This window comes from Pinus tabuliformis, chromosome X (genome assembly GCF_031772625.1).
Source record: "Pinus tabuliformis cultivar Carrire ecotype Pingquan chromosome X, CPIR1, whole genome shotgun sequence".
Classification (NCBI taxonomy): domain Eukaryota; kingdom Viridiplantae; phylum Streptophyta; class Pinopsida; order Pinales; family Pinaceae; genus Pinus; species Pinus tabuliformis.
In genome coordinates this window covers 1,004,174,666-1,004,201,382 of record NC_142308.1, presented here as the reverse complement: position 1 = coordinate 1,004,201,382, position 26,717 = coordinate 1,004,174,666, and the positions used below count along the sequence as shown (strand labels likewise).

General features: G+C 35.6%; 1 protein-coding gene and 3 pseudogenes across 1 annotated transcript; 2 read left to right on the top strand and 2 right to left on the bottom strand.

Moving 5' to 3' along the window:
* Positions 1-2,282: 2,282 nt before the first annotated feature.
* Positions 2,283-2,861, bottom strand: LOC149143145 (uncharacterized). Its single transcript, XM_089451701.1, has one exon. It carries the CDS (start codon positions 2,859-2,861, stop codon positions 2,283-2,285), a length of 579 nt encoding a protein of 192 aa, XP_089307827.1.
* A 1,812-nt stretch (positions 2,862-4,673) lies between these two features.
* Positions 4,674-5,389, top strand: LOC149143144 (galactolipase DONGLE, chloroplastic pseudogene; annotated as a pseudogene).
* An 11,130-nt stretch (positions 5,390-16,519) lies between these two features.
* LOC149143143 (putative calcium-binding protein CML13 pseudogene) lies at positions 16,520-17,593 on the top strand (annotated as a pseudogene).
* A 605-nt stretch (positions 17,594-18,198) lies between these two features.
* On the bottom strand, positions 18,199-18,537 carry LOC149143142 (large ribosomal subunit protein eL33y pseudogene; annotated as a pseudogene).
* Between the last annotated feature and the right edge of the window lie 8,180 nt (positions 18,538-26,717).

Sequence of the window (26,717 nt, the reverse complement as noted above, 5' to 3'; positions counted from 1 at the left end):
CCAACTCGACCGAGGAAGAGGGGGAGATGGGGGCAGACCTCTGAGTGGTGGCACGTCCACGGGAGCCTCCACGTCTGCTTCCCATTCTAGGATGCTCTCTCGGCATTGCAATATACAGAGGATTAACAAGCGCGCAAATACACGGAGGGGAGTGACTAACCAGAACGTGAGCCCTTTGAACTTGAGCGCATTGCCTATGAAACACTCTCGAGCCTGAAACAGAGACGGAATTGGGCACTGAGAGTGAATGCCCCTGAGCTACCAACAGCACCGCAGAGGAGTGCGAAGAGGCTACAGAGGAATGCGAAGAGGCCGCAGAGGAATGCCAAGAGACCGCAGAGGAATGCGAGGAGGCCGCGGGAGCACAAAGATTTTGAAGCGCCATTGCACAATTTACCAGGAGGCAGATGGAGGAGTAAAAGAACCGCATTAAAAACCTTGCGTGAGACCAGCTCACTCGTTCTGCAAGGTACCTCGTGGCGTGCATGGGTTGACACCTGCCCATGTGAAACGCCACCTTCGTACCATCATACCATTTAAACACCCGCATCCGGGAGAGAGAGATCTTTCTGCACCAAAGAAGTGCAATCCTGTTTGAGTTGTTCATCATCTGCCATTTCAAGAGATCCTGAGAAGTAGGGAAGTTGCTGAGTTGCGCCCTGGTTGGCCAATCTGTCTGCGACTTGATTTGTTGTTCTTCTAACATGCTGGAAGGTTATGCTTTGGGGATTTCTTAGCTTTTCCTCCAGTGATTCCAATCTACTGAGCAATCTCCAGCTGGATGCTATTTTGACTGCTGTAGTACCTGCTTGTATTCTGTTGGCTGCGACTATAAGGATAGATGAGTCTCCTTTGACCTCTAGAGGGAAGAAGTGCTTTTGTTCTGCAATGCAGATCCCTTTCCAAAGTCCTTCCAACTCAGCTGCATTGTTAGTGTCTTTGCCAATCGATCCATAATAGATATGCAATATAGCTCCCGTATGGCTTCTGAAAATTCCTCCAAATCCCGTCGGCCCAGGATTACCTTTGGCTGCCCCATCAAAATTCAGCTTGTAAGAGTTAATTGCAGGAGGGGACCAGGATAGCGGAGAGGCTGTGCTTGTTGGAGGACGGGCCTTAACATGGGCTAAAAAGGAGAGGTCCAGATTCCAGTCTTTCAGAATGATACATTCCTGCGGAGATTCTGGCAGATCTGTATCATACCAGGTTCTGATGGCTAGAGTTTCTTGAAGATTTTGTTTTAGGAGGAGCCACAAAGCTTCTATTGGCTGGCAGGTGTTGTTGAAGATTCTGTAGTTTCTTTCCTTCCAGAGAATCCAATAAAGAAAGCCTGGTATTAGACTCCAAAGAGAGTTAAGAAGCTGGCTTTTAAAAGGGTTCTTAGTCCATTTCCTTATGGTTTCTGTAACGTCCTCCATCCGAGCTTCCGATCTCCTGTTGCATTTTTCAATTCTCTCCCAAAGTTGCGTAGCTAGCGGACATGTTTCCATTAAGTGTCTGATGGTTTCAGAGTGGAGATTGCAATTTGGGCATCTTGATGGGCCAATGAATCCACGCTTTTGCAGGTTGTCCCAAGTGAGTATGCGCCTTTTACTTAAAAGCCATAAAAAAGTGGAGACTTTAGGCCATACTCCTGGTTGCCAGACCTTTTCCCATATTTGGTCCTTGTTTGTCTGGATAGCTGAGTAGCGCAATTGGTATGCTTCTTTGGTGGTGAATGTTCCTTTGGGCGTATGTCCCCATCTTAGTTTGTCCTGCTGGTTGGAGTATCGAATTCTTCTGTAATTGAGTTCTTGATCTATGTCAGTGTGCGTTTCTCCTTGCCAATCAATCTGCCAGAGGCTAGCGGGTTTCCAGATTTGGAAGTCATGGTGCGTGGGCTGTTGCCAGAATTGATGAACAAATGTGAGGTTCGCCTGCTGCATGTGAGTTTGCCATAGTGGCTTTTGGAATAAAGTTGCCAGTTTCGGGAGTTGTTGCCATGAATCCTCCCAGAACCTTGCAGTTGTGCCTGAGTGAATTTCCCAAAAACTATGCTCTTGAATGAAAGCGCTGTGGAGCTTTGCGGCATTCCATATTAGAGACCCTTGGGTTGTTGTGCTGATTCTGATAAGATCATTCTATTGACTGCCCGGGGCATATTTTGCTTTCCAGAGTCTTGTCCATGGTGAATGTGGCTTGGAGATCCAATTCCACAATATTCGAGCTCCCATTTTATTATTGCTTTGGAGAGGATCCCTTAAGCCCAGGCCACCTTCAGATTTGATTTTTCATACTTCTTTCTAGTTTACAAGAGCCCATTTTCTATTCAGGCTAGAGGAGCCCCATAGGAAGTTGCGCTGAAGGTTACGGATTACTTTAAGGACCCATTTTGGTGCTGCCATGATGGAAAAAAGATACAAAGGCATTGCCTGGAGAACCGATTTGATCAAGACAAGTCTGCCAGCCATGTTTAGAGAGCGAAAAGTCCAAGACGAAAGCCTTGATTCTAATTTGTCTAGGAGAGTCCTCCAAGAAGCATGCTTGATGGCAGAATCAGCTAGAGGAGCCCCCAGGTACTTTGATGGAAGCTTGGCAATAGTGAACCCCAGAATTCGAGCAATATTCCTTTGAGTAGAAGGGGGAGTGTTGAAAAAGAAGAGCTGAGATTTAGAAGCATTAATAGAGGTGCCAGAGGCGTCAGAGAAGAGGGAGAGCAGGGATTTGAAAACAGAGGCCTCTTGAGAGGATGGATGACCAAATAACATTGTGTCGTCTACAAACTGTTGATGGGAAAGAGGATTAAGACCATGGAGGGAAATTCCTTTTAAAGCCTGGGTGGAGACAGCGGATTTGAGCAGTCTACTGAGCCCTTCTGCCATTAGGACAAAGAGGAATGGGGAAAGGGGATCCCCCTGCCTGATACCACGGGAGGGGCGGAAGGGCAAAGAAGGGGAACCATTCAGCAAGACAGAGATACTAGGAGAGGAAATTAGATTCATGATCCATCTGGTCCATGTTGAATTGAAACCAAAAGCTAATAACATCTTGTGAATGTAATTCCAACTGAGTTTATCAAAGGCTTTAGAGAGATCTAGCTTTAGAATCATACCTGGTTTTGGCGCAATGTTAAAAAGCATATCAACATTTTTTAAATTTCATGAAAATTTACATAGAAAAAAATAAATGTTTCCTTTATATGTTTTAATTAATATTCAAATTAAAATATATATAAATGTAAAATGTAATGTAAAATATAAAATAAATACTCAACTTAAAACATAAATAAATGTAAAATTTAAAATGTAAAATGTCAGGTACACAACTACATCCTCTATTAAAAGAAGGAATTGGTTTGTCTATAATGTAATGATAATATACAATTGTTTTTTTAATAGATTATTTCATTATATATTAGTATATGTATAATAATCAATAATATTGATTACTATTATTCCAATAAATTATAATAATAATCATCTCCATTATAAGTATTATTATATTAGACCTTAAATATAATATTGATTACAAAGAGTGACAATTCTTAATCATATGGATGGAGGAGGGGAGAGGGAAAACGAAAGAGATAGAGAGAGCTGGAGAGGCAAAGATAGAGGGAGAGAGGGAAGTGCGAGAGAGAGGGAGAGATATGAAGGAAGAGAGATGAGGGGAGAGAGAGAATGAGAGAGGGAGGGAAAGAGAGATGGAGCTAGAGAGGGAGATAGAGGGAGGGACGAACAAAGACATAGAGTGAGAGTGAGGGTGTGGAAAATGAGAGATTCAGAGAGAGTGAGGGAGATAGAAGAGCAGGGAATAGAGAGAGGGGGGGTGAAGAGAGAGATGGAGAGGAGAGGAAGAGAGAGAGAGGGAGGGAGGCACATAAATGGAGGTTGGTGAGAGACGACAGGGTGAAGGAGAGAAGGAGGGAGATAATGTAAAGCTAGAGAGAGAGAGAGAGAGAGATGGGGGAGAGAGAGGGACGTCGGAGAGAGAGGGAGAGAAAGGAAGGAAGAGAGAAAGAGGATGGAAGAGAGAGAAGGATGGAGCGAGGTAGAGAAAGGGAGATAAAGGACAGAAGGGAGAGAGGATGGGAAGTAGAGAAGGATGGAGTTGGAGGGGGATATAGTGGCAAAGTTGGAGTGTTGAGAGAGGGAGAGTGTGTTGGGTGCGGGGGGCGGGGTAAAAGGTGGGATACAAGTATACATGGGTTCCCTTGATCGTATTCACTACTTCTCTAGGTAAGTAGTCTGGATATGATAAGTATCCATCTTAGTATTACATTTTTTTCATGCACATGACAATCAGGATTTAAAGTGCACTGCTTAACAAATAGTTCATTGGGGCGGGGTCAAAGGATGGCATGAGAGAAAGGGAGAGAGAGGAGGGAAGATAGAGAGGACATGAGAGAGTGAAGGAGAGATGGAGGGAGAGAGAGCAAGGGAAGAAGAAAGAAATAAAGAGAGAAATGTGGAGAGATAGAGGGAGTGGCATGGGAGAGATGGAGAGAAAGTGAGGGAAAGAATGGAACAAGAGGGAAGAGAGAGACAAGGGGAAATAGAGGGAGATAGAGGGAAGAAAGGGATAGGGAATATAGGGAGAGAGAAAGAGATAGATAGATGTGGAGAGATAGTTTATATATTTAGGGGTGAGATAGAGAGACAAAGAAGGAGAGATAGAGGGAGATAGAGATATAAATGGAGGCGAGAAGGAGGGAAGAAGAGAGGGATAGAGAGTGGGAGGGTGAGAGAGATGTAAATGGAGAGAGGGAACGTGTGTGTTTGAGAGGGAAGAAGAGAGAGTTAGAGAGTGGGAGGGTGAGGGAGATATAAATGGAGAGAGAGAACTTGTGTGATTGGGGCTGACATAGAGAAGAAAAAAAGAGAGATAAACGGATGTATAGACATAGATGATATGGAGAGATAGAGAGAAAGGATAGACAAAGGGAGAAAAAGAGAGTTAGAAAAAAATATAGAAAAAAAGAGAAAAAACTACAACTACAAGTACAACTAGTTTAAGCGATAAGGGTGTCCGAGAAGAGAAAGGATTTTTAAGCTGCTACATCTCTAAAGGAGAAGATTCAAGATGTGCCAGAAATACTGTTATTTCTGAGATTCTAAGACTGGTGGACAAATTCAAGGATGAAAGATTGAGCGTAACTTTGACTGGACACAGCTTGGGAGCTGCCCTGGCAACGTTAAGTTCATATGACATAAAAAAAATTCTCAACTCAAACTTTCCGGAACGGCCCTTACCTGTGACTGTGTTTGCATTCGCGAGTCCGCGTGTAGGGAATAGAGCATTTGCCCTGCGAATGGAGGAGCTAGAAGTGAAAGTGTTGCGGTTGGTGAATAAGAGGGATGTTGTTCCCAAAGTTCCTGGATTTGTTTTCAACGAGAATTCATGGCGATAGTTAACAAAACTGTTGGATTGGCTTCCCTGGACATATTTTCACGTGGGTGTAAAGATTGTTTTGGACAACAATGACATCCGCAATCTTGATCCTGCTTACGCCCACAATTTAGTGGTTTATCTTCATCTGATTGAAGGCTATGTTGGAGTGGGTAGACCTTTCAAATCTTCGGGGCGGAAAGGTCCTGCTCCCCTTGCTGCAGCCTATTAATTGAACATCAGATTCATAAATCTACACAGGAAAAAGAAAATATAAGATCTTTTGCTGAATAAGAGCTTTTGCTGCTATTTTGTTTTGATTTTCCGTCCTTTATTATCACCATGACCTGCTCGTGAGCAAGTCAAATGATCGGAACAAAAAACACTTGGTATAGGATAAAACTAGTTAGATGCCACTGTCCAAATTAAACCCCTTCTCTTTCTATTGCCCTGATAGCTTTTGTAAGAGATCTGACGCTTATCTAACAGACTTGTTAAGGATGTCGATTGCATCATAGACTTAGGGATGTTAACGAACGTCATTGTTGATTTGTTATTCATCAGATTTTATGATAAAACTAAAATCCTAATTATATCATTTTAATGCCAGCTTGCTCCATACTGTGAACAATTTGTTGATCTTTCTCTTCAGTACAATCTGGTCATCATATGGCACTATACTCTCTGGAAAAATTGTTGATCTCTTTCTTCGGTACAATTTAGGTCATCACATGGCACTGTACTATTATAAACTTTCAAGACAATTAATCTTTATTTTAACTCCGGGATTTTTCTCTCGGACGATGTTGGAAGTGATAAACAGAACATTATACATTTTTCAAAGTAAATGACTTTCCTGGTTTTTATAAGAGAGTAGTCTACCTGGGCCACATATTGTGGAAATTCAAGGATTATTTCTTTCAAAATCTGTAGAAACTTTGGAATGTGGGTCACAATTATCTGACTTAAGGAAATTTTGGAATGTGGATTATAACTAAGCAACTTCTAGATCTGGGTGTATGGATAGCTAAAACTAATTTTCCAGAAGAATTGGTGGCCACTAAAAGTCTTGACACTTAAAAAGACTTATTTTAAACCAATCAAAATTTTAACAAAAATTAAAAATTAAATATACATATAATTAATTATTGAACTTTTATTTTATTTTTTAATATTTCTAATATAATTATATAAATTAAATAATTAATAAACATTAAACAAAATCTTTCCGTAAAAATCACATGAGAAATTTTTTTTGGAAACGAGTTTCAAATAATTAATAAACATATAAACATTAATTTAAAAGTATCAAAAACTTATTTTATTATACATTTTACACTACTAAAATTAAAAATAAATAAATAAATTCCACATTTATTATTAATAATATAAAATAAATTATTTATAACCTAAACATATATATACATTTAAAAAGATGTATCTTTATTTTATAGTAAAAATTTAATATTAAAAAAATATTATTTATCAATATAATAATTTATCAATACCTTATAACCAAAACAACCTAAAGTTATTTTTAAAATCTATGTGAAAAAAGAAATATATTTATGAATATAATTAAAATATTTCCTCACATCACTCTTGATTTAGTTCTTCTCAATTTTTTTCTATGCAATTATGAAGTCATACAAAACCCAACTAATTTCAACTTTTATGGATAAAAATAAAAAATTTACTCATAGCTCACCACTTTTAACATATTAAAAAAAATAATTCAATTAGTCTAGGCCATCATCTTTATTTTTCTATTACCAGAGAATTACGTGTATATTTTTTTGTGTCACCCACTACTTTTTTCCAATACCCATGTCTAAAACCTGTGAAGACATTATCATTCATCTTACTTTTACATTATCATTTATAATTTAAAGGGAAAAAAAATATTTTTTAAAATTTTTATCCACTATACAATTATGAAGTAATATAAAGCACAACTGATTTCATCTTTTACCTATGGAGAATAAAAAATAATGAAACCACTCTTACCCACCACTTTTAACAAATAGAAAAACGTAACTAAATTATTCAATTTTTTTTGGTCACCTACTACTTTTTCTTTTCCATTGTTTATGTGTAAAGCCTATCAAAACATTATTTAACCTGATAAAGTAATTTTAACGAGACACATTTTGCTTGAGCAATGATTTTTTAACTTTATAGTGAAATATTATTTATACAATTTACTAAATAAACTTCCATAAAATAGAAACTAAATTTTAATTATATCCGAATAAAAAAAATATAAAATAAAGTTTATATTTTCTTAACAATATAATTAATAAGAGATTGGTTTTTAATGTGTTCAAATGCAATATAATTATTGCTATAATATAATTATATAAATTATAATGATAATATAAAAAGATATCTAAACCATACAATTGCATCTTTGTTTTCCAAAAGTATGCAAAATGAATATCAATAACTTCCGCTTATAATCCAAACCTTTTACGTTGAAACAGCCCCCTTTAGTTTGAAATACCCATCAATAAAGCGCTGGACATTCTTTCTTTTCGGAAGGTATGCAAAGTGAATAACAACCGCATCCACTATATAATCCAAACCCTTATGCTGGAAACGATCCTCCTTATTTTGAAATACACCTCAATGGAGACTTGTACATTAAGGACCAAGGGACTTTTAAGCTTGTGGTACATGGGAACAAACTTTTGTGAAGAATGTTAAATTTATTCCTTATTTTGAAATACGCCTCAATGGAGAGTTGTACATTAAGGACCGAAGGAACTTTAAACTTGTGGTACATGTGAACAAATTTTTGTGCAAAATGTTAAATTTCTATTTTTATTTTTTTTATTAAATGTGTTTTGTAATGATTATCGGATTATAAATGTGTTATTTTAGTAGGTTCGTACTTTTGAAAAAAGAAAAGGTAATTGTGGAAGCTAACTTTTATTTGAAAATTATGTTTGTTTTTTAGTGTAATTGATTTATAAATTTAAAAAATTGTTATAAATAATTTTGCAGCTTGAATGTAAGTAAACATGTTAATTATTAAAATAGACAAGAATTAGAAATAATTACATCAAGTTCAGATTAGAATTAATAGATACAAATTAAAAAATTTAAATATATATATATATATATATATTGGAATAAATGGAACTTTTTATTAATGACAAAAAGTCACATATAGGTTAAATTTAAAACAAAAAAGACTAAAATCAAGGAAATATTGGTGATTAACATGCTACCTACCAATAATAAGGCATTCAGAGAATAACTACACTAATTATAATAGCATAGAAAACTTTCTTGGGTTAACTAATTGTTCACCATCTTCTTGAATTTGTGCCTTATTACTACTTTGGATTCATTTTTTGGCTTCTTTGTCTTTCCTTGAGACCACTTTGAAATCCATTGTTTGAACCCTGAGAAGGAACCTTAAGGAACTCAAGTCGAATTCATTGCTTTGGTGCTAGGCCTTATATAGAATATTTGCCTCATGATTTGGAGTGTCCTTCACATAGTTTACATGTCATTTTGTTGTAACGGCAATCAGTCATGGGTCATCTAGATCCATATATTCTAGTAGGACTTCCACTTCATCTTCTTCTGAAGGAGTGCTAATCATTTCTTGTGGTAATGGATTTTGTTGGGGCTCTTCAAGAGACTTTTTCACATATCCTATAGGGTTATGGGATTCATCTTATGTTGATTGCATGCTTGATTGAACGTTTACTTATTATGGAGCATTTTATAGAGAGGAGAGAGAATCGATTCTATTTTTAGATCTAAAAATCTATTCAAGATTTGAGGTACCCTAGGGACTCAAATTTCTTCTTCATTGGGAGACTTTTTTCCATATCAACTAGATCATTTTGGGAATGATTTTCTTCAAATGGTTCCTTCTTATTCGTCGAATGGTCCATAAAAAGATGCCCATATTCATGATAGTGTCTGCATCTGAAGGGACTAGTACATAATCTAGAGACTCCCTCCAAACATTATCCTGATAATGAATATCGATGTAGGTTGGAGGAGGTCAGGATACATTCATGTAAAAATAGATTCATACATATGAAGTGTACCTCCCTCTCTTGGTAACCTCCAATACTTTAACAAATTTATCGATGAAATTTCTAATACCTTTAATTGTTTCCTCCTGCCAATGTTCCTTGGGAAGAGAAAAGAAACAAATCCACATTGGGACTGCAAGGAAATCCTCCTTCTATTGATTATATTTCTCCTTCCAAAATCACATGAATATAACTCCATTGTTGAAAAAATACCATCCTCCAAAAATGCACAATTTCTCTTCCACGATACAGAATATGACTATAGATAAACTCTTGGCCCCTAACTCTATTTATATTTGACCCTCGTGTTCCATTTATTTTAGATCCACCCAATCAAATCCTTTTTACAAGGCCATAATATAAAAAACTTATAGATTAAAGTATGATCATGCATATGTTATATATATTCTCCTATATTGCTAGATTTAACCTCGGATTTTGGGTCTTCCACTACTTTTGGAATGGAATGCCCTAGATTTGTAGCTTGCCATTGTGCATCGAGTGGAGGGTTTGTTGCACAACTAGAAACCCTACTTTATTTAACTTCTCTATGAAATGGATGTCGAATATGAGGAGATGGATGGGGAATACTAGTATATCTAGACTCCTTATCAACTACCAAAACAATCTTTCTAATGGAGGGGGCAAATCGCCCTCTAACAAATCCAAGCATATACAGTTATGTAGAGGAGACCCTAGAATTTGTATAGAGGAGACGAAAGCTTTAGCTTAATATTAATTCAACTTATATGTTGAAATAAATAAGTTAACAACAATACATAAAACACTAAAAAATCATGTATATTTCGTAGTGATATTGGTTTTAAAATCTCCTTAGGCCCTAGATCTAGTTTGAGGCTAATAACACACAAAAACACACTAGGAACCTACAACTTACAAGCACTTTGCATAGCAAAAATATTCAGTAACGAAATTGATTAAGTACACTGAGGGTTGAGCCCAAATCTCCATTGTTTTATTAGCTCATCAATAAAAGAATCATGGGGCTCACGTATGAAGGATGATGACCCTCAATCACTAGTATAACTTTTATACATAGTATACCAAACTAGAGGTTGCGATGTGATTCTTCAAATGTGTAATCTGCCAAAAAAGACAAGAAAAAATACACATGACTTACTTGTTGATGCAACCCTTTTAGCACTAGCCCTTTCTATCCTCATTTTCCTTTGAAACTTAGCTATCCTTTGCCATCAACACATGGTGGTCTAAATCCTTTCAAATCTCTATCATAAACTCTTTTTCACAATAAGTAATATCCTTTAGACTTGTTATGTGTATTAGCTCCAAATTATTAGCAACACACAATGGTGTTTGTTCTTCCACACCATTGCATAATCTACCGTACACTACTATTCAAAGCTCCTTTGTTAGAAAGACTTGAAATATTGTGGTCAGCAAACATATACACTAAAGAAAAAAGCCCCATTCCTTGCTTCATTGTCGTTCACTTAACCCCAAGGCTACTTAGACCTATGCCAAAATATTTTTGAGGCCTTTTGGCCCTCAAGCTACTACCTTCGACCTCCTTAGTCGGTATGTGACCCTTTTCAAATAGCCTGTGCCCTGTTGAATTTATATAAGAGGCCTTTCATCCCTTTCCATACATTACACATGCCTTTTTCCCCTCCTTGTAAAAGAAACTAGGGTCTCAACCCTCTCTAACACAAAGACATAACTCAACCTAGAAAATAGAAAATTGATCCACTACTCCTTCCAACATAGACCCATATGATCTATAGACTACACTTGAAGGATACTTGACCTCCTTCAAAAGACATAGTTCTTACTCTAAATTTGTAACCTATTCCTCTTGGATTTTTCTCACACAAGAATGGTTTGTTTTTGAGGTTTTGTTCACACTCATAAAATCACTCTAGTTTTCCCTCGATCCTTCCTAAAGCATTTCTATTAACACTAGATAAGGCACTTGGCCTCCTTCAAAGGTTGTAACAACATGGACGAATCTTCAACATTGGCCTAGATCAGGCCCTAAATCAAACTCGTCCTTGCTCTACAACTCTCAAAGATCTTGGCTACCTTGATCCTCCTATAACCCTTTGACTTAGCCTCATAGAATAAATTATAACATTGCTACAATTTTCTTCTAAGAGCGGATCTCAGCCTCCATGAGAAGAACTCGGCTCTCCTAGGGCACCCTTAACACATGATAAATCACATCTCTTGCACACAATGAACATCTTCATAGTCTCTCCCATATTTATTATTTCTCTTGGGTCACTTAGGAGACATCCAGAGTTAGGTTTTTCACCTCTTAACCCTTTCGAAAAAATAATTATTTTCTTTTAGGTCCTAAACCAACAATGTAAACTTTGAAACAAGAACTATAAACTCAAAATGGGAACTCTAGCCAAAAAACCCCGGAAAAACATCAAAAACAGTGCTAAAAACGAAAAGTGTGTATACTGGAACGATGATTTTATTTTTTAGGGGTCAATTTTGAACTTGTTTTAAAAATGGTAGTGACTACAAAATTTACTATGAAATTTTTGTGCAAAATATAGCTTCAAAACGAAAAAGTGATGATATTGGAACGATGATTTTTTTTTTTAGGGTCAATTTTAAAACTTTTTAAAAAATGCTAGTAAAACCAAATTTTTATATGCCAAACAAAGTTGTTTATGAGGAAAAAAAAACATTAATGTTATTGGTAGAATATCATTTTTCTTTCCTAAGTATAAATTCAACATGTTTTCAACCATTACATGCCATGGTTATTACACATAAACATAGATGGACAAATTTACCATATCACATCAAGCACATTTTCGTGATTATCCTTATTTTAATTTTGAGCATGACAAATTCGTAGGAGGCCAGGATTTCACTAAAAAGAGGACCTGGAGTCAGATTATAGTGAAGCTCCTCTAATGACCCTCGCTAAACTGATCACCCTCTCCATAAAATATGTTCACAAAAAGTTCACAAGGAATCCGAGAAGCAAGTTTCATTTGTTCTAAAGAAACTCAGTTACAGCTAAAGAACCTTATTACTCCCTAATAAATGTGTTCCCGAGAAATGAAGGTAGCATAACTTCATTTGCTATCAATAAATCCCAAACCTAGATGCTAGAGGATTTTCTCTCAAGAATGAAATAATTCAAAAAAACAAGCAAGTTCCCAGAAGATAACTCTAGTGTCAATCACAATCCTAATAATGCATCATCAGTGAAATCATACCCCACATGTAGGGAGAATATGATGAGCTACCTATGACCACTCAATTTACTTTGATTAGAGTATCTAAGGCCATAATAATAATCTATTTTAATTTCTTTCCAAACCTTTAAAGGAAGGTCATTGTCACTATCATCTTATGAACCACTATAATAACTTTGATGGCGTTTTAAATAAAGTTACATGGTATTTTGTGTTTGTCTTATTTTGTTGCAGCTGACTCATGAGGAGCACATGGATGCTAATACCACAATGGGAAACACAACCAAAATGAGCAAACTAAGTTTGGACCTCCATTAACATCAATTACCACTGAGAAAGGATTACATTTATCAAATTCACTGCGAATATCTTAACAACAACATAAAAACATCTCCCTTGGCAACAATTCTAAAAAGTCAATTAGGTCAAGAATTTACACCCAATACAAGGAGACACCCCTATTAATACGGTTATTCAGTGCATTACTTCCCCCACTATTATCAATTAGATGTTACCCATCCTCATATCTAAATAAAAGAAAAGGGAGAAATAAAATAAATGAAAAGCACCCCAACGGGGAAAGTAACGAGGGATATAAAAACCTTTTATGGGGCTATGAACATCTAGTTGGTAGTAAATGCTTATTATTTCATTGTGGTGATTACATTGTAGACATAGAAACTCATTAATATTGGAAGAATACTTTTAGAAATCCTTGAGTCATATTTAAGGAGTCTATTACCTCGAGATCTATACAAACCAATTGGATCAAAAACCAAACCTAAAGTGAAAGTAAGAAAATTTATTTTTTAAAAAGTAAATGACCTTTATGGATAAATTAATATAATAAAGAAGTATTTCTTAATCCTCGAAATAAAAAGCTTTCAATGTTAAACGAATATATCTAATCTCTTGTGAATTCCTAATAAAATTAACTAAAAGTATATTATTGTACCATAACTATAACCTTATTGTTAAAGCATTCCAAATATTTTAGACTCATCTATTGTCGTTGCATAAATTCACTAGAAAGCACACTTGAATTTTTCTTTTAAAAACTACTCCTATTTCCATTCCTTTATGCTTAATATGGTCATTTTAAAAGTCTTCTTAATCAAGGTGAAAACCAAAATCTCAATCAATTTTCATATAAATATCTTAGATAAAGATGAATTGACTAGAAAACACACTTGGATTTTTCTTTTAAAAACTACTCCTATTCCCATTCCCTTATACTTAATCATTTTAAAAATCTTCTTAATCAAGGTAAAAACCTAATCTCGATCAATTTTCATCTAAATATCTTAGATATATATAACACCAAACTTAATGGTCCCTTGTTTGAATTATAATGAACTAAAATAACATTGTTGATAGACCATATGAAAGCCCAAACTTTATATATTATCTTCAGCATAGTAACTTAAATCTTGAGCTCATAATTTTATCAATGTTACCTCCAACTAATGTCTAATGTCTAATATTATTAGACAGGAACAATGAATTTTAGTTACAACTTACATTGAAAGTCCATGTAACCCCATGGGGACACTTAATATATTTTAAGACAAAAAAATCACTGATGATATGTGTCGGCTTATATATTGGTCTTGAAAATGCCTGAGGGATATAAAACATGTACCTCATTGATAAATTAGAGAAGATCAACTCGGGACATTCTTCAAAAAAAAAATCACCACCTGAGACACGTTATACATCTAGAAATAGAAATCAAGTAATTATGGACGCGTAGTGGCAGGTATTAGTTAGCTCTTCAACAATTGCGGCAGTACTCTTCGCAATAGCATTACTCATCTACTTAATCAAAGAAGTTTTCCATGATATTTTTTCACCGCCTTGGAGGATCGTCTTCATCCATGAATTGAACGATGATGACTGGAAAAGTCTCGGCCTCTCTGATCAACAAATAGCCGCACTACAATCTTTCAAGTACTTAGAATAAGGGAGATCCAAAGAGGCGGAGGAGGAGTGTTGTAGCATTTGTTTGTGTAGAATGCAAGAAAATGAAGAAAAGTAATCGAATTAGAATCGACATGAAATTGAGAGCCATGGATCCACGGCATCCTCGCCAGCCAAGCTGGCAGATAGTATGAACACACCTCGACCCTGGTCCGGAACCCCTCAACCGCTGCTGCAACAAGCCGAATACATCACGCGTTTGAATCTTAGAATAGTCTACCCACAGGCAGAGCAGAGGTGCTGGGCAGAGCGCCAAAGCAGAGCATACCATAATATTTAACCATAATCATGGAGCCTTAGTCCTCTTTTAGCACTCGCTGGTTTATTTTAGGGTGGGCAGAATTCTTCCATGCTGCACTCACTGGTTTATTTAAGGGTTGGCAGAAAGGTTTTACTGGAAAAAGTTGTGAAACCTTTATTTTCAGGAGAATCTTGAACTTGAAAGAAATAGAAACTGAAAATGAGAAATAACTGTAGTTTGAGGAAATACAGTGCTTTACATAGATGTCATATTAAAGATATTGAACTTTTATATACAGCTAGTGCTACAAAGGTTACTAAAATTGATAAGGGTTTGGCATATGTCAACGTTTGCCATCTTCAATGAGAAACACTTTTACAGAAATACTACTTTTTTGAAAATTGAAAATATCATATACCTAATCTCCAAATGCATGCCTTTGTAGTAATGGCAAGAGTATCTCTATAAAACATTGGCAAGAGTATCTCTGTAAAACATCTTCAGGTTGGACTGTTTAATGCAAGTCATGGATGAGGTGGAGGAGCTGGAGGATGATTGAAAATCCTATATTGCACTGGTTTCTTGGCTGGCCAGCCTGAACTAGGTGGGGGATCAGAGATCCCATAATCACTTTTCACATAATCTTCAGCAACTAAAGAGTCATCTTTGTTTTCACTGTGTTGATCCTCCAAGTTTCTTCTACTGCTGCTTCTTTTGATACTACTACTTGCATCCCTACTCATGTCAAAATTATCTTTCTATGGTGCATGTTCAAGAACAAAAAGTTTATAATTTGCACAAAAGAGGCAGCGACATAATCACATGATTTCCATGAACATACTTGAAACAAAACATTTCAATTACATAAAGAAAGTTGCATGCAAAAAGAACCCATTGAGAGTGTTGAAACTTACCATTACTGCTTCTCCTCCACTATCCAGACCAATCTAGTATAGAGTTTCTTCATGACCTGCACAAATAATAATAATTTTACATCATAGCAAACCAAACTCACCAATGAAACTTCATAAATTAAGTTATATTAAAAAATAAAAATAAAAATACTCTGAATTAAGCAATCCATGACAGGCTGCAAGAATGGGCTGAGAAAAATAAGTAGAAATAAAACACAAACCATGAGGATGGGTTCTGGATAATGCCCACATAATGTTATATGTGCAGAAGATCAGTAGTAATGGCAATACATAGGCCCACTTCATTCTGTGTTTAGTCCTCCTTGTGCTCACTCTATATGAAAAACTGATTGGATTAGAATAGCTGGGCTATTATTGATGTCATTAGCAACCACTGATGTGATATTTTCTCCAGTGAAGGCTCCATGGAGAGGAGATTCTACTGAGAGTCAGTTACATGGCCATGTTTTTGCTGCTGTGTGAGGATTGGAAAGAAAAGAGAGCGACGGTGGGGGGCATGCAATATCATTCAATTGCAATAATAAGGTGGCAGTATTTGTGTTTAATGCTTTTTGGGTTTTTTAGCCCATTCACTGCCTCACTTTTAATGCTCACAGACTCAGATCTCATAATGATATGTTATGATCTCCCTATGAGCTATTACAAGTTTATTGGCATTATCAAATTATTCCAGATAGGTCGACCTGGACGTGCGGAGGGTATTCTAGAAACCAATATTTGGGTAGCATAAGAGAAGCCATGGTCAGCAACCTTTCTGACCATGCCAAAGATCTCTGGCATGTCCCATCATTGAATGGCTCATCCGAAGGCTGGTAAGTGGATAAGACATGGACGTGCACACATTCAATGCTATTCAAATGCCAAGGATTTCAAATGCTTCACCACTTCCTAGATTTCAAATTGAAAAGTTGCACACAAAATTTCTGCAACAATGTGTTAAAAAGGGTTGCAATGGCTAGATTTCATTTTCATCATGGTATTAATGGGCTTAGCCTCTTCAGCACCAGCACTGACATCACCCCCTATTGCAATAACACCCAAGTCGACCCTAGTTCAATTCCCAGCAGTGCCATCACCGTAGACCTTTCGCAGGGCTAGGATTTCTCCACTTAATATCATATTGGATGCCCATTAAGCATTGTTTGGGGTGATTCGTAGCAGATGGGACGATTCTGAGAATCGCTGGGTGGCAGGGAGATTCTCAGAATTGCCCCGCCACCCAGTGATTCTAAGAATCGCCCCATCTGCTAAGAATCACCCCAAACAATGCTTACTGGGCATCCAATACGATATTAAGCAGATTTCAGAGGGAATTTTGATGTTAATTAATTTTGGCAGGAACAAACAAAATAGTTTTTCAGTAAAATTTCAGTTTTGATCTGGAGTGAGGAGCAGATCGCTCCAATGCAGGAGGCGTTCAGCCTATTTGACACCGACCGTGACGGGTACATTACGGCGGCCGAACTGGGAACCGTGATGCAATCCCTGGGGGAGAATCCCACTCAGGCGGAGCTTAAAGAGATCATTAAATGCGAAGAGATCAGCGGCACCATCGACTTCCCTCGCTTCGTGGACGTGATGAAATGGAACTTGAAGGGAGGGAGCTTCCATGTTCAGCTCAGGGATGCCTTTAAAGCCCTCGATAAAGAGGGCACCAGCAAGATTTATACCAGGGAACTCTGTCATATTCTTACCAGCATCGGGGAGAAGCTAGAGCCATCAGAAATTGATGAGTGGATTCAATAAATTAAGGTCAATTCTGATGGAAACATCTGCTATGAAGATTTTATCTCGAGGATGATGGCTAAGTAATATTTAATTTGTTGTATTGTTGTGATGCACAGTCTTTTTCAAAATTTCTGATTTTTGAAACCTCTGGAAATCTTGTGCCCTTTTCTCTAGGAAATTTGGAGAATATATTTTATTATCTAAAAGGGCTTGAAGTTAGCATATGCCAAGGGTTTACAGTGGGCTTGTCTATTCATATGTTAATCTATATTCACAGTCTAATTTAAAATAGATTTCTTCGATTTGGGATGTTTTTGCCATATTCCTATGAGAGTGCCCTAATTTTCAGTTTGTTGTTGACAGCTTCTTTGAAAATTTCAGTTTTGATCTATTTTAATGAACTGAACATTTTAAAGAGTAGTACATAACATGTGAAGGTGTCTACACCAAACAGCTATCGGTACTCATATTGTCAAAATCATGATTTCATAGTTCTAATGTAGGTAAAAATAAAATAACAAAAGACGCAAATATTCTAGGAAAAAAAAGGTAAATTTGCATCACATCTTCCTGTGAAGGAAAAATGTTCTCATAAATAAATGGCTTCGTCAACAATAGGCCTCTCATATTGAAACAAAACTAAAATATGAAACACCCAAGAGTTTGTTGGTCAAGTAGTGACAACAACCTCATATGCTGCTGGGGTACATAAATACTCTCACTCTCCCTCCCATGGACTTTGGTGGCAAATTTGTTCTAAATTTTTCCCTAACAACACTAATGTTACCATGTGGCCTTGTTACTTTGCACCAAATACACCTGTAATTAGTTCCCCCCTTCTCGGTTTTCACCTTGTAAATATAGGCCATCCTTTTGCCCAGATACCAATCCACTTCCTCTGGTGTATTGACTCCTTCAATTTGAACCAGAGAAGTATTTGGGTACTGGTTTTATTTTGACCTTTTGTAGCCGAGGATGATCCCTCAAACATACAACCTGATACGCTCTCCTTGGCCTCCCTTCACCATGTTGATCAAAATGGCTCGGAACATCTATCTCACAATGTGATGTGAATTGAGTTTTACTTATCAATATCAATGCTTTCCCTTGAACAAGGGGTAGGAAATAATATTAAATTTTGATAGGAACACTATGATTTAATAAATAATAGAGGTTGATGTATGTCGTTGAGCTTTTTTATAGGAATGCGACACAATGTTTTGTAGATGGATATCAAATTCTTTCTTTATCAAATTAAATAGGATAATTTTGAGCCATTATAAATGTTTAAAATTGAATAATGTAAGTCAAGTCCAACATCGTATAGTGAAGATAAGAATGAAGTGTTCGTTATCTGCGAAAGGGAATTGCAAAGAGTAAATGGAATGGAGATATAAGTTTTAAACCAATTTGTAGGGTTATATGACTAATTGTACATGAAAATATGGTTCAAAGAGAAATTAATGTATTAAGTTTAAAAGATGTTTCTAAAAAAGTTATTGAGAAAGAAAACATTAAAGGAGTTTCATGTAATAAAATTTATTACTTATGGTGAATATTCATCTATTTTTATGTAATAAGGTGAACGGATGGACTGTTGCACAAAATCTTCTTCCAGTTGTTGATGCTCCTCTTCCTCCACCTCTCCCTGGCATAGCCAACGTTAAAATGCATGGAACAAACAAAATAGTTACTAGTGCGTGGGTGCATGTATCAAATATGGCAGAAGAAAAAGTGAAGAATCCAACTCAGCCATTTCTTCTTAATGAACATCTAAGTCCCTCTTTCTTTTTTTTTTTGTTTTTTTGGAATAATTAACTCTGACTAAGATATAAATGAATAATCAATCCATAAATGTCTTTCTTTATTTCTTTTGTTTTTCTGAATAATTAACTCTGACTAAGATATAAATGAATAATCAATCCATAAACGTTGATTAGATTACATTGTTTGATTATTTCTAGCAATCTTCATGGTATTCCTTCTCAACAAAAACCATAGTATTCCTTCTCAACAAAAAGCAGACTAAGGTTAACCAATAAGGTTTCATATCAAATTTGGTTTGATATGTGATCTATCTCCTCTCCTCAGAATTATAACATATCCAAATCTCTTATTCATGATGCATAGATTAAGCATCTATGCCAGGTTTGCAAGAAATTATAAAAATCTGCAATATGTTTAGTATTTATGACTTGTATTTTTCACCCATGGATCTGCCACATCTATTTGTTTTCTTCCCATCCTGTTTTTCATTGTATATGACACAATATTTTCCAATCGTTTTTGTATGACACAATATTTGCCAATCTTCCATTGTCAGATATTTTTTGATGCTAAATAATCTTGGCAAGTGAAAAAGAGTGGTTATTGGTGTGTATTGTGAAGGAAAAAGAGACATTCTAACACGATTTACCTCTTCTCCATGTTCTAGATGAAAACATAGGTTTCTTTCTTTTTTCCAAAATCATGAACTCTGAATAAGATAGAAATGCAGGTGTCTTTTTCTTTTGCTAAAATAATTAACGTATGATGAGATAGAAATAAATAAAGGATTATGAATTGGGATCACAAATTTCAAGATTTGAGTATACTCAAATGTTCATTTTTACATTCTCTTGTATGTTTGTTTTGATTAGGTCTATTGAATCAAATTGGTTTTCAATAGGTTTGTTTTGAGTATGTGAGGTTTCTAGTGTCCTATTAATTCAACTGGAAGATATATTTCTTACATATCATTAGATTATGAAGTGACATTGGACATAACTAAGCTTTGGGCCATACACTTTTAGAAACAACAACCCAAACTAAATGATTAGTTATTAGACCTTTTTATTTATTTGATCTGAACTAGAAGATTATAAAAAAAATTCCTTTCATTGCTCCTCATAAACCAAGATAGATTGATTCATCCCTCCTTTTTAATGTACAAAGAGGAGTGCTTGATTTTTACTCAAAAAGATGGGGTGTTGATGTATCTATATATGGATGCTCAGGTTTTTATATTAAAAATTTTCTCCAGTGCTTGATTTGTAGTCAAAGAGATGCGGTGATAATGTATCTAGATTTGGGCGTTGAGTTTTTTATATTGAAATTTTCTCTTTGTTTCAATTAGAATTAGAAGGGTTTGTTCTCTTTTTTTTTCCTTATAATAAACTGTTGTTCTAAATTGAAAATGGATCATTTGTATTAATGTTTCTTTTTAATGTAAGTTTGAGGTGCAAGTTACTTATTTTATTTTTAGACTATGATATTTAACACATAGTGACCTATGCTTAATAAACTAAAATTAGGAAGGTTTAAAAACTTGATTAGTTTTTTTTTATGGTTTTGGTGTAGCTTGTTTGTAGAGAGACTGGAGATTTGTCCCCTAGGCAATAACATTCTCTTGCATCTTTGAAATCTTATTTATTGGTTCTATGTGATTGCATTACCACCTTTTCTTAAATGGTATTTCAAATAGTTATTCAAGAAAATTTCTAAACATTTCAACCTTTCATGATAAAATGTTCATTTTTACATTCTCTTGTATGTTTTTTTTTATGAGGTCTATTGAATAAAATTGGTTTTCAATAGGTTTGTTTTTAGTATGTGAGGTTTCCATTGTCTTATTAATTCAAGTGGAAGAGGTCTTTCTTACATATCATTAGTTTATGAAGTGACATTGGACATAATTAAGCTTTCGGCCATAACCTTTTAGAAACAACAACCCAAACTAAATGATTAGTTATAAAGAATTAGAAATTTCACAAATATAGTAAACCAATATTAAGTGTTATTTATGGCCTTAAATGAGTTTTGGAGGGTAAACTTTGAAATTCCACAGAACTGAAATTAGAGGTCAATAGAGTGTGTGAGGTCCAATTATTGGATAGAGTTCTTGAGAAAATTCTCCTATAACATTAGAGTTAAACATGAGGCATCTCAGGTTCAAAAACTAGAAGGGGTTAGAGTAGGTATGCTTTCGTAGACAATAATCAAATCATTTCATCGAGGTGGGTCTCTTGTCCCACAAACAAGGGGATTTCATACACCAATTTGGTGTCTAGCTTGGCTATGACCTTAAAATTGGATAATAATAATAACTATGATATAGATTGTTAGAAATTCATAATCTATAAGGGTGAAGGCATGGAGATGGGTTACACTTTTTGGCAAGAGATGGCACGTTTGGTTGGAGAAAATGATTTCTCAATTGAGCCCTTTTTAAGTGCTCGATCGAGCCGTTTGAGCACTTAAACAATGTAACCCAATGTTATTTAGGAGCTCGATTTAGCCATGTCTTTGCGGCAGTCAAATGAAGGAGATTGGGTTTTGGGTTTATTTTCTGGCTCACGTAAGTTTTATTATATGGAATTGAATTTCAATATGTTATTTATTAGTTTATATGTCATTGTACTAATTTATTTCATTATTTCTTTTGTGCTTTATAATTAGGTACAACACTAGCATGTTGCCTTCAAAAAGGAAGAAATTGCATTGCAATTGAAAAACATCCAATACAGTGCAATTTCATTCAGCAAAGAATTAATGCTCTTCAATTTTTTCCAGATGCAATGAAAGAAATTGGGCTGAAGAAAGGGGACTTTAGTGAATCACGTGTGGCAAAAAAGGCAAAGGAACCCCAACCACCATTACATGGAATGTTTGGAAAGACATACATTGGGGGATTTGCAGACATCAAAGATCCATTAGAAGAGGAAAATGAGCAAAAGGAAGCAGAAAATATTGTGGAAGAAGACAATGATTAAATCCTAGAGGATGAAGAGTTTGGATTACGTGACATTGTTGATTAAATTTAAGTTATGCTTGGAAATAAATCTTTGCAATGTTTTGACTTTGACATTTTATGAGAAGAATAAACACTCAATTAAGGTTGTTATGCGTTCGATATTTCTAAGATGTGTTTTTCACATTAATTTTTAAGTTAATCATTATTTTTTGAAAAAAAAGTGATTTTTTTTTTTTTTTTTGACATGAAATTTATAAAAAAAAACTATTATTTAACCATTTTTAGTTAAATTTTTCGTATAAAAATTGTGATTTTGACATGTCAATTCTAGAAAAAAATTATCAAAACGTGTAGTTTTTTAGTTATATTTATGTTAAAAATGGTTATTTTTATGTCCATTGTTAAAAAATATTGTTTTTTAGAAACAATTATTTCATGTGGATTGAAAAATTAATTAAGGATGTATAAATATGTAGAATATCAAAAATTCAAAATATCGACCTTCTAATTTAAAAATGCAAAACAATAAAAGTCTCAATACAAAAAAATTAAAATTAAAATAAAAGAAAAGAATATATGAAGAAAATGACCACTTCAAAAATTATTAAATTTACAAAATAATTATTTACATTTCATACATTAGAAAATTTAAAGTCAAAAAATAGGTCTTTTAAAAAAAGGGTCTGATGCAAAATACCCACTTTTTTAAATCAGCATGAAAATCACTACCATTCTAAAATGTACTGTACATAAAAAAATTGAGGTGCCAAAAACTATGCTCTAAAAAAAACATGTGTGTTCTTCATCACCCCTTTTCAAATTCAGGTCACTTTTTTGCTATCTCTACGAAACGGGTAACAGTATCAGTTCTCGTTTCAAAGTTTACATTGTTAACCCACATCCTTAGGCCAAAAATCCCTATTTGGGTAAATTTCCCAACCAACCACTTTTGGTGGGTATCCTTCTTGGAAATACCTTATGAGCTACCAAAATCTTATATTCCATCTTAGTGAAGAAGGTATTTCCTTCATGCTGCTAGATTCTTCACTTTCCTTGCATACTCATGACCATCCTCTCATGAGATGTGACTTTCCATGCATAGCGATACATGTCCTCGTATGTGTCATGTCTTCTTTGTAATAGGCCTAGCTTTATCTTGCATGGCGCATGAATGTCCTTACATGCAACATGACTTTCAATTCGACGATCATAAATGTTCTCACATGGTCTTTGAATATCCTTGCATGGGTTAAAAAATCTTCTATCTCATTAGAACTTGAAGATTAAGACTTCCATAGTGCAACTAACAATCCTTCAAAGTCTCCATCTGAAGATAGGCTCCCTGTGAGCCTACACAACCTCCACTACTTCACTCTACTTTCTATGCACACTCTAGTCCATGTGCTCTTCAAAGTATCTTTGATACCATCAAGTCAAATACCATGTTGAATTTTCCTTAGGCCCTAGATTTTTTCTAAGGCTAAATACACACACAAGCACACTAGGAAATCTCAACTTCCAATAACTTTTCACAATGGAAATATTGAACATTAAAATAAATTATGTAAACAGAGGTTTGAGACCAAAGAACAATTATTTTATTATTCCATCAATAAAAGAATCATGGGGCTCCCGTATTATGGATCATGCCCTTATATCAGTAGAACAAATATTATAGATAGTATGCAAAACTAGAGCTTGTGATTTTCTTCTTTAGATCTGTAATTTGCCCAAAAATACAAGAAAAATTAAACATGACTTACTTGCCGATATAACCCTTTTAGCATTAGCCCTTTATGTCCTCATTTTCCCTTCACATCTGACTATCATTTTCCATCAACATAGTGATCTCACTCATTTTAGATCTTTGTCATATATTCTTGCTCACAATAGGCCAAACCCTTTAGACTTCTTATATGTACTAGCTCCAAATTATCAACAACAAATAGTGGTCATTTTCCTTCATACATTGTATAATATTCCATTCTTACATTGTTGTCTAAATTTCCTTTTCTAGAGAGAATTCAAACATTTAGCTCAACAACCATATACATTGAAGAACAAAGCCCCTTTCTTGCTTCATTGGCCTTCACTCATCCATAAGGCTACTTTGACCTGTGCTAAAATATTTCTAAGGCCTTCCAACCATCAAGCTACCACCTACAACCTCCACAGTTCATCTGTGAGCCTCTACGTTTGGATCAAAATCCTTTAAGCCCTTTCTAGACATTACACATGTCTTTTGGTCCACTTTGTAATATAAAATATGGCTTCAACCCTCTCTAACACAAAGAGAGAAATCAACCTAGACAACTGACAACTAATCCACTACTCCTTCTAGCACAAACCCATACAATCAATAAAGTAGACTAGGAGGATACTTCGCCTCCTTCACAAGATAGAATTTGTCTTCCTTTAGATCTGTGGCCTCTTTTTGTTAGCTTTTTTTCACACCAGAATGGTTTATATTTACATTCTGTTCACACGCATAGAAACCCTCTGGTTTTCACTTGATTCTTCCTCATCATTTATCTTCACACTAGTTGAGGCACCCTACCTCCTTCAAAGGTTGTGACAACATGGATGAACCTTCTTCATTGGCATATATCAAGGACGAAATCAAACATTGTGTTTGTCTTTAGCCCTCCAAGATATTTGTTACCTTGTGGCTCCTCTAACGTTTTACTTTGCCTCATAGAACATATGGTAACCTTGATGTGTTCTTCTTCCAACAACAGATATTTGCCTCCATCGGATGATCTCAGCCCTCGTAAGAAACCCTTAGCACAAGATAAGTCATGTCTCTCATGCATACAATGAACCTCTTCCTAGGCTCTCCTCCATTTTTCCTTCTCTTGGGTCACTTCAGAATCCTCTGCACTTAGGGTTTTCACTTCTCGACCATTTATAAAAAATAATTATTTTTTTTTGGGTCGTGAACCCACATCCTTGCATCCAAAACCCCTCGTTGAGAAATTTTTCCAACCAACCACTTTTTTTGGGTATCGTTCTTAGAAATACCTTGTCAGCTACCCAAAATATAGCAATTGGATTCCCCATTGTTGTAAAACCTGGAAATACTCATTCTCCCAATTAAAAATTCCCACTCATAAAGAACCTTCGATTAAGAAAATTAGGGTTTATAGGAAATCCACTTAAAGTAGTGAACAAATTGATCCTTGAATACGAAATCAAGCTATGGGATTCTAAAAATGCATAAAATATACTTGCAACAAGTTAAACCGTACAAATTAGAGACAGAATCTTAAACAAATTAGAGACAGAATGAGCATTTGAGTTGTGGAAGTTACAGAAGAGTCAACTCCAACCCTATTCCCAAGGTGATAAAGTAGGTCAAGAGAGCCATCATGGAAACCAACCTGGAGGATAAAATAAAAAAGAAGTTGATTCCCTCCTGTGAGGTTATTCCTAGAATCTATGGATTATCGAAAATCCATAAGGAAGGGGTCCCTCTTAGACCAATTGTTAATACCATTGGTTCCCCTACCTATGAATTAGCTAAGTATGTAGCTAAGATCCTAAAGCCTCTGGTTGGTAACACAGACTCTTTTATAAAAGACTCAAGTGATTTTGTAAAGCTTATTAAGAATAAAAGGATAGATAAAGATGATATTCTAGTAAGCTTTGATGTCGTATCCTTGTTTACAAAGATTCCTCTTGATGAAGTTGTTCATGTTATAAAGATGGCCACCGACCCCAAAACAGTGAAGCTTGCAGAAATCTGTTTGCGGTCCACTTTTTTCAGTTTTCAAGATCACTATTATGAACAAATTTCTGGAGTCGCCATGGGTTCCCCGCTCTCACCTATTGTCGCCAACCTATACATGGAGCACTTTGAAAGAAAAGCCCTTGACTCATTCCACTTGAAGCCAGCATGGTGGAAAAGATTTGTCGATGACACCAACCTGAATTGGACTCATGGTAAGGCAGAGCTTGAGAAGTTCTTCAATCATCTTAACTCTATATCTTCCGAAATCAAATTTACTATGGAGCTTGAAGAGAATGGTAAGATCCCCTTTCTTGATGTTCTGATCAGTAGAAAAGAGGATGGCACTTTGGGGCACCAGGTCTACAGGAAGAAAACTCATACTGATAGCTATCTTCATGCTGACTCGTATCATCATCCATCCCAAAAATTTGGCGTCTTAAACACCCTAGCTGTGAGGGCTTTCAGGATTTCTGACCCTGATCACTTGAAGGATGAGATTGATCACTTAACCAATGTCTTCAAAAACATTGGATACAAGGAGTGGAGTATCAAGAGAGCTATAAGAAGGGCTCAGGATAGGGCCCTCTCTAAGCATCCCCCTAAAGACAAGAAAGAAAATCATGGGAAAGTTTACCTTCCATTCATCCAAGGGGTTACTGATAAAATTGCAAAAATTTTAAGGAAGAATAACATAGACACGCAGTTTACAACATGTGGAACGATAAGGCAAATGATGAGGTCGGTTA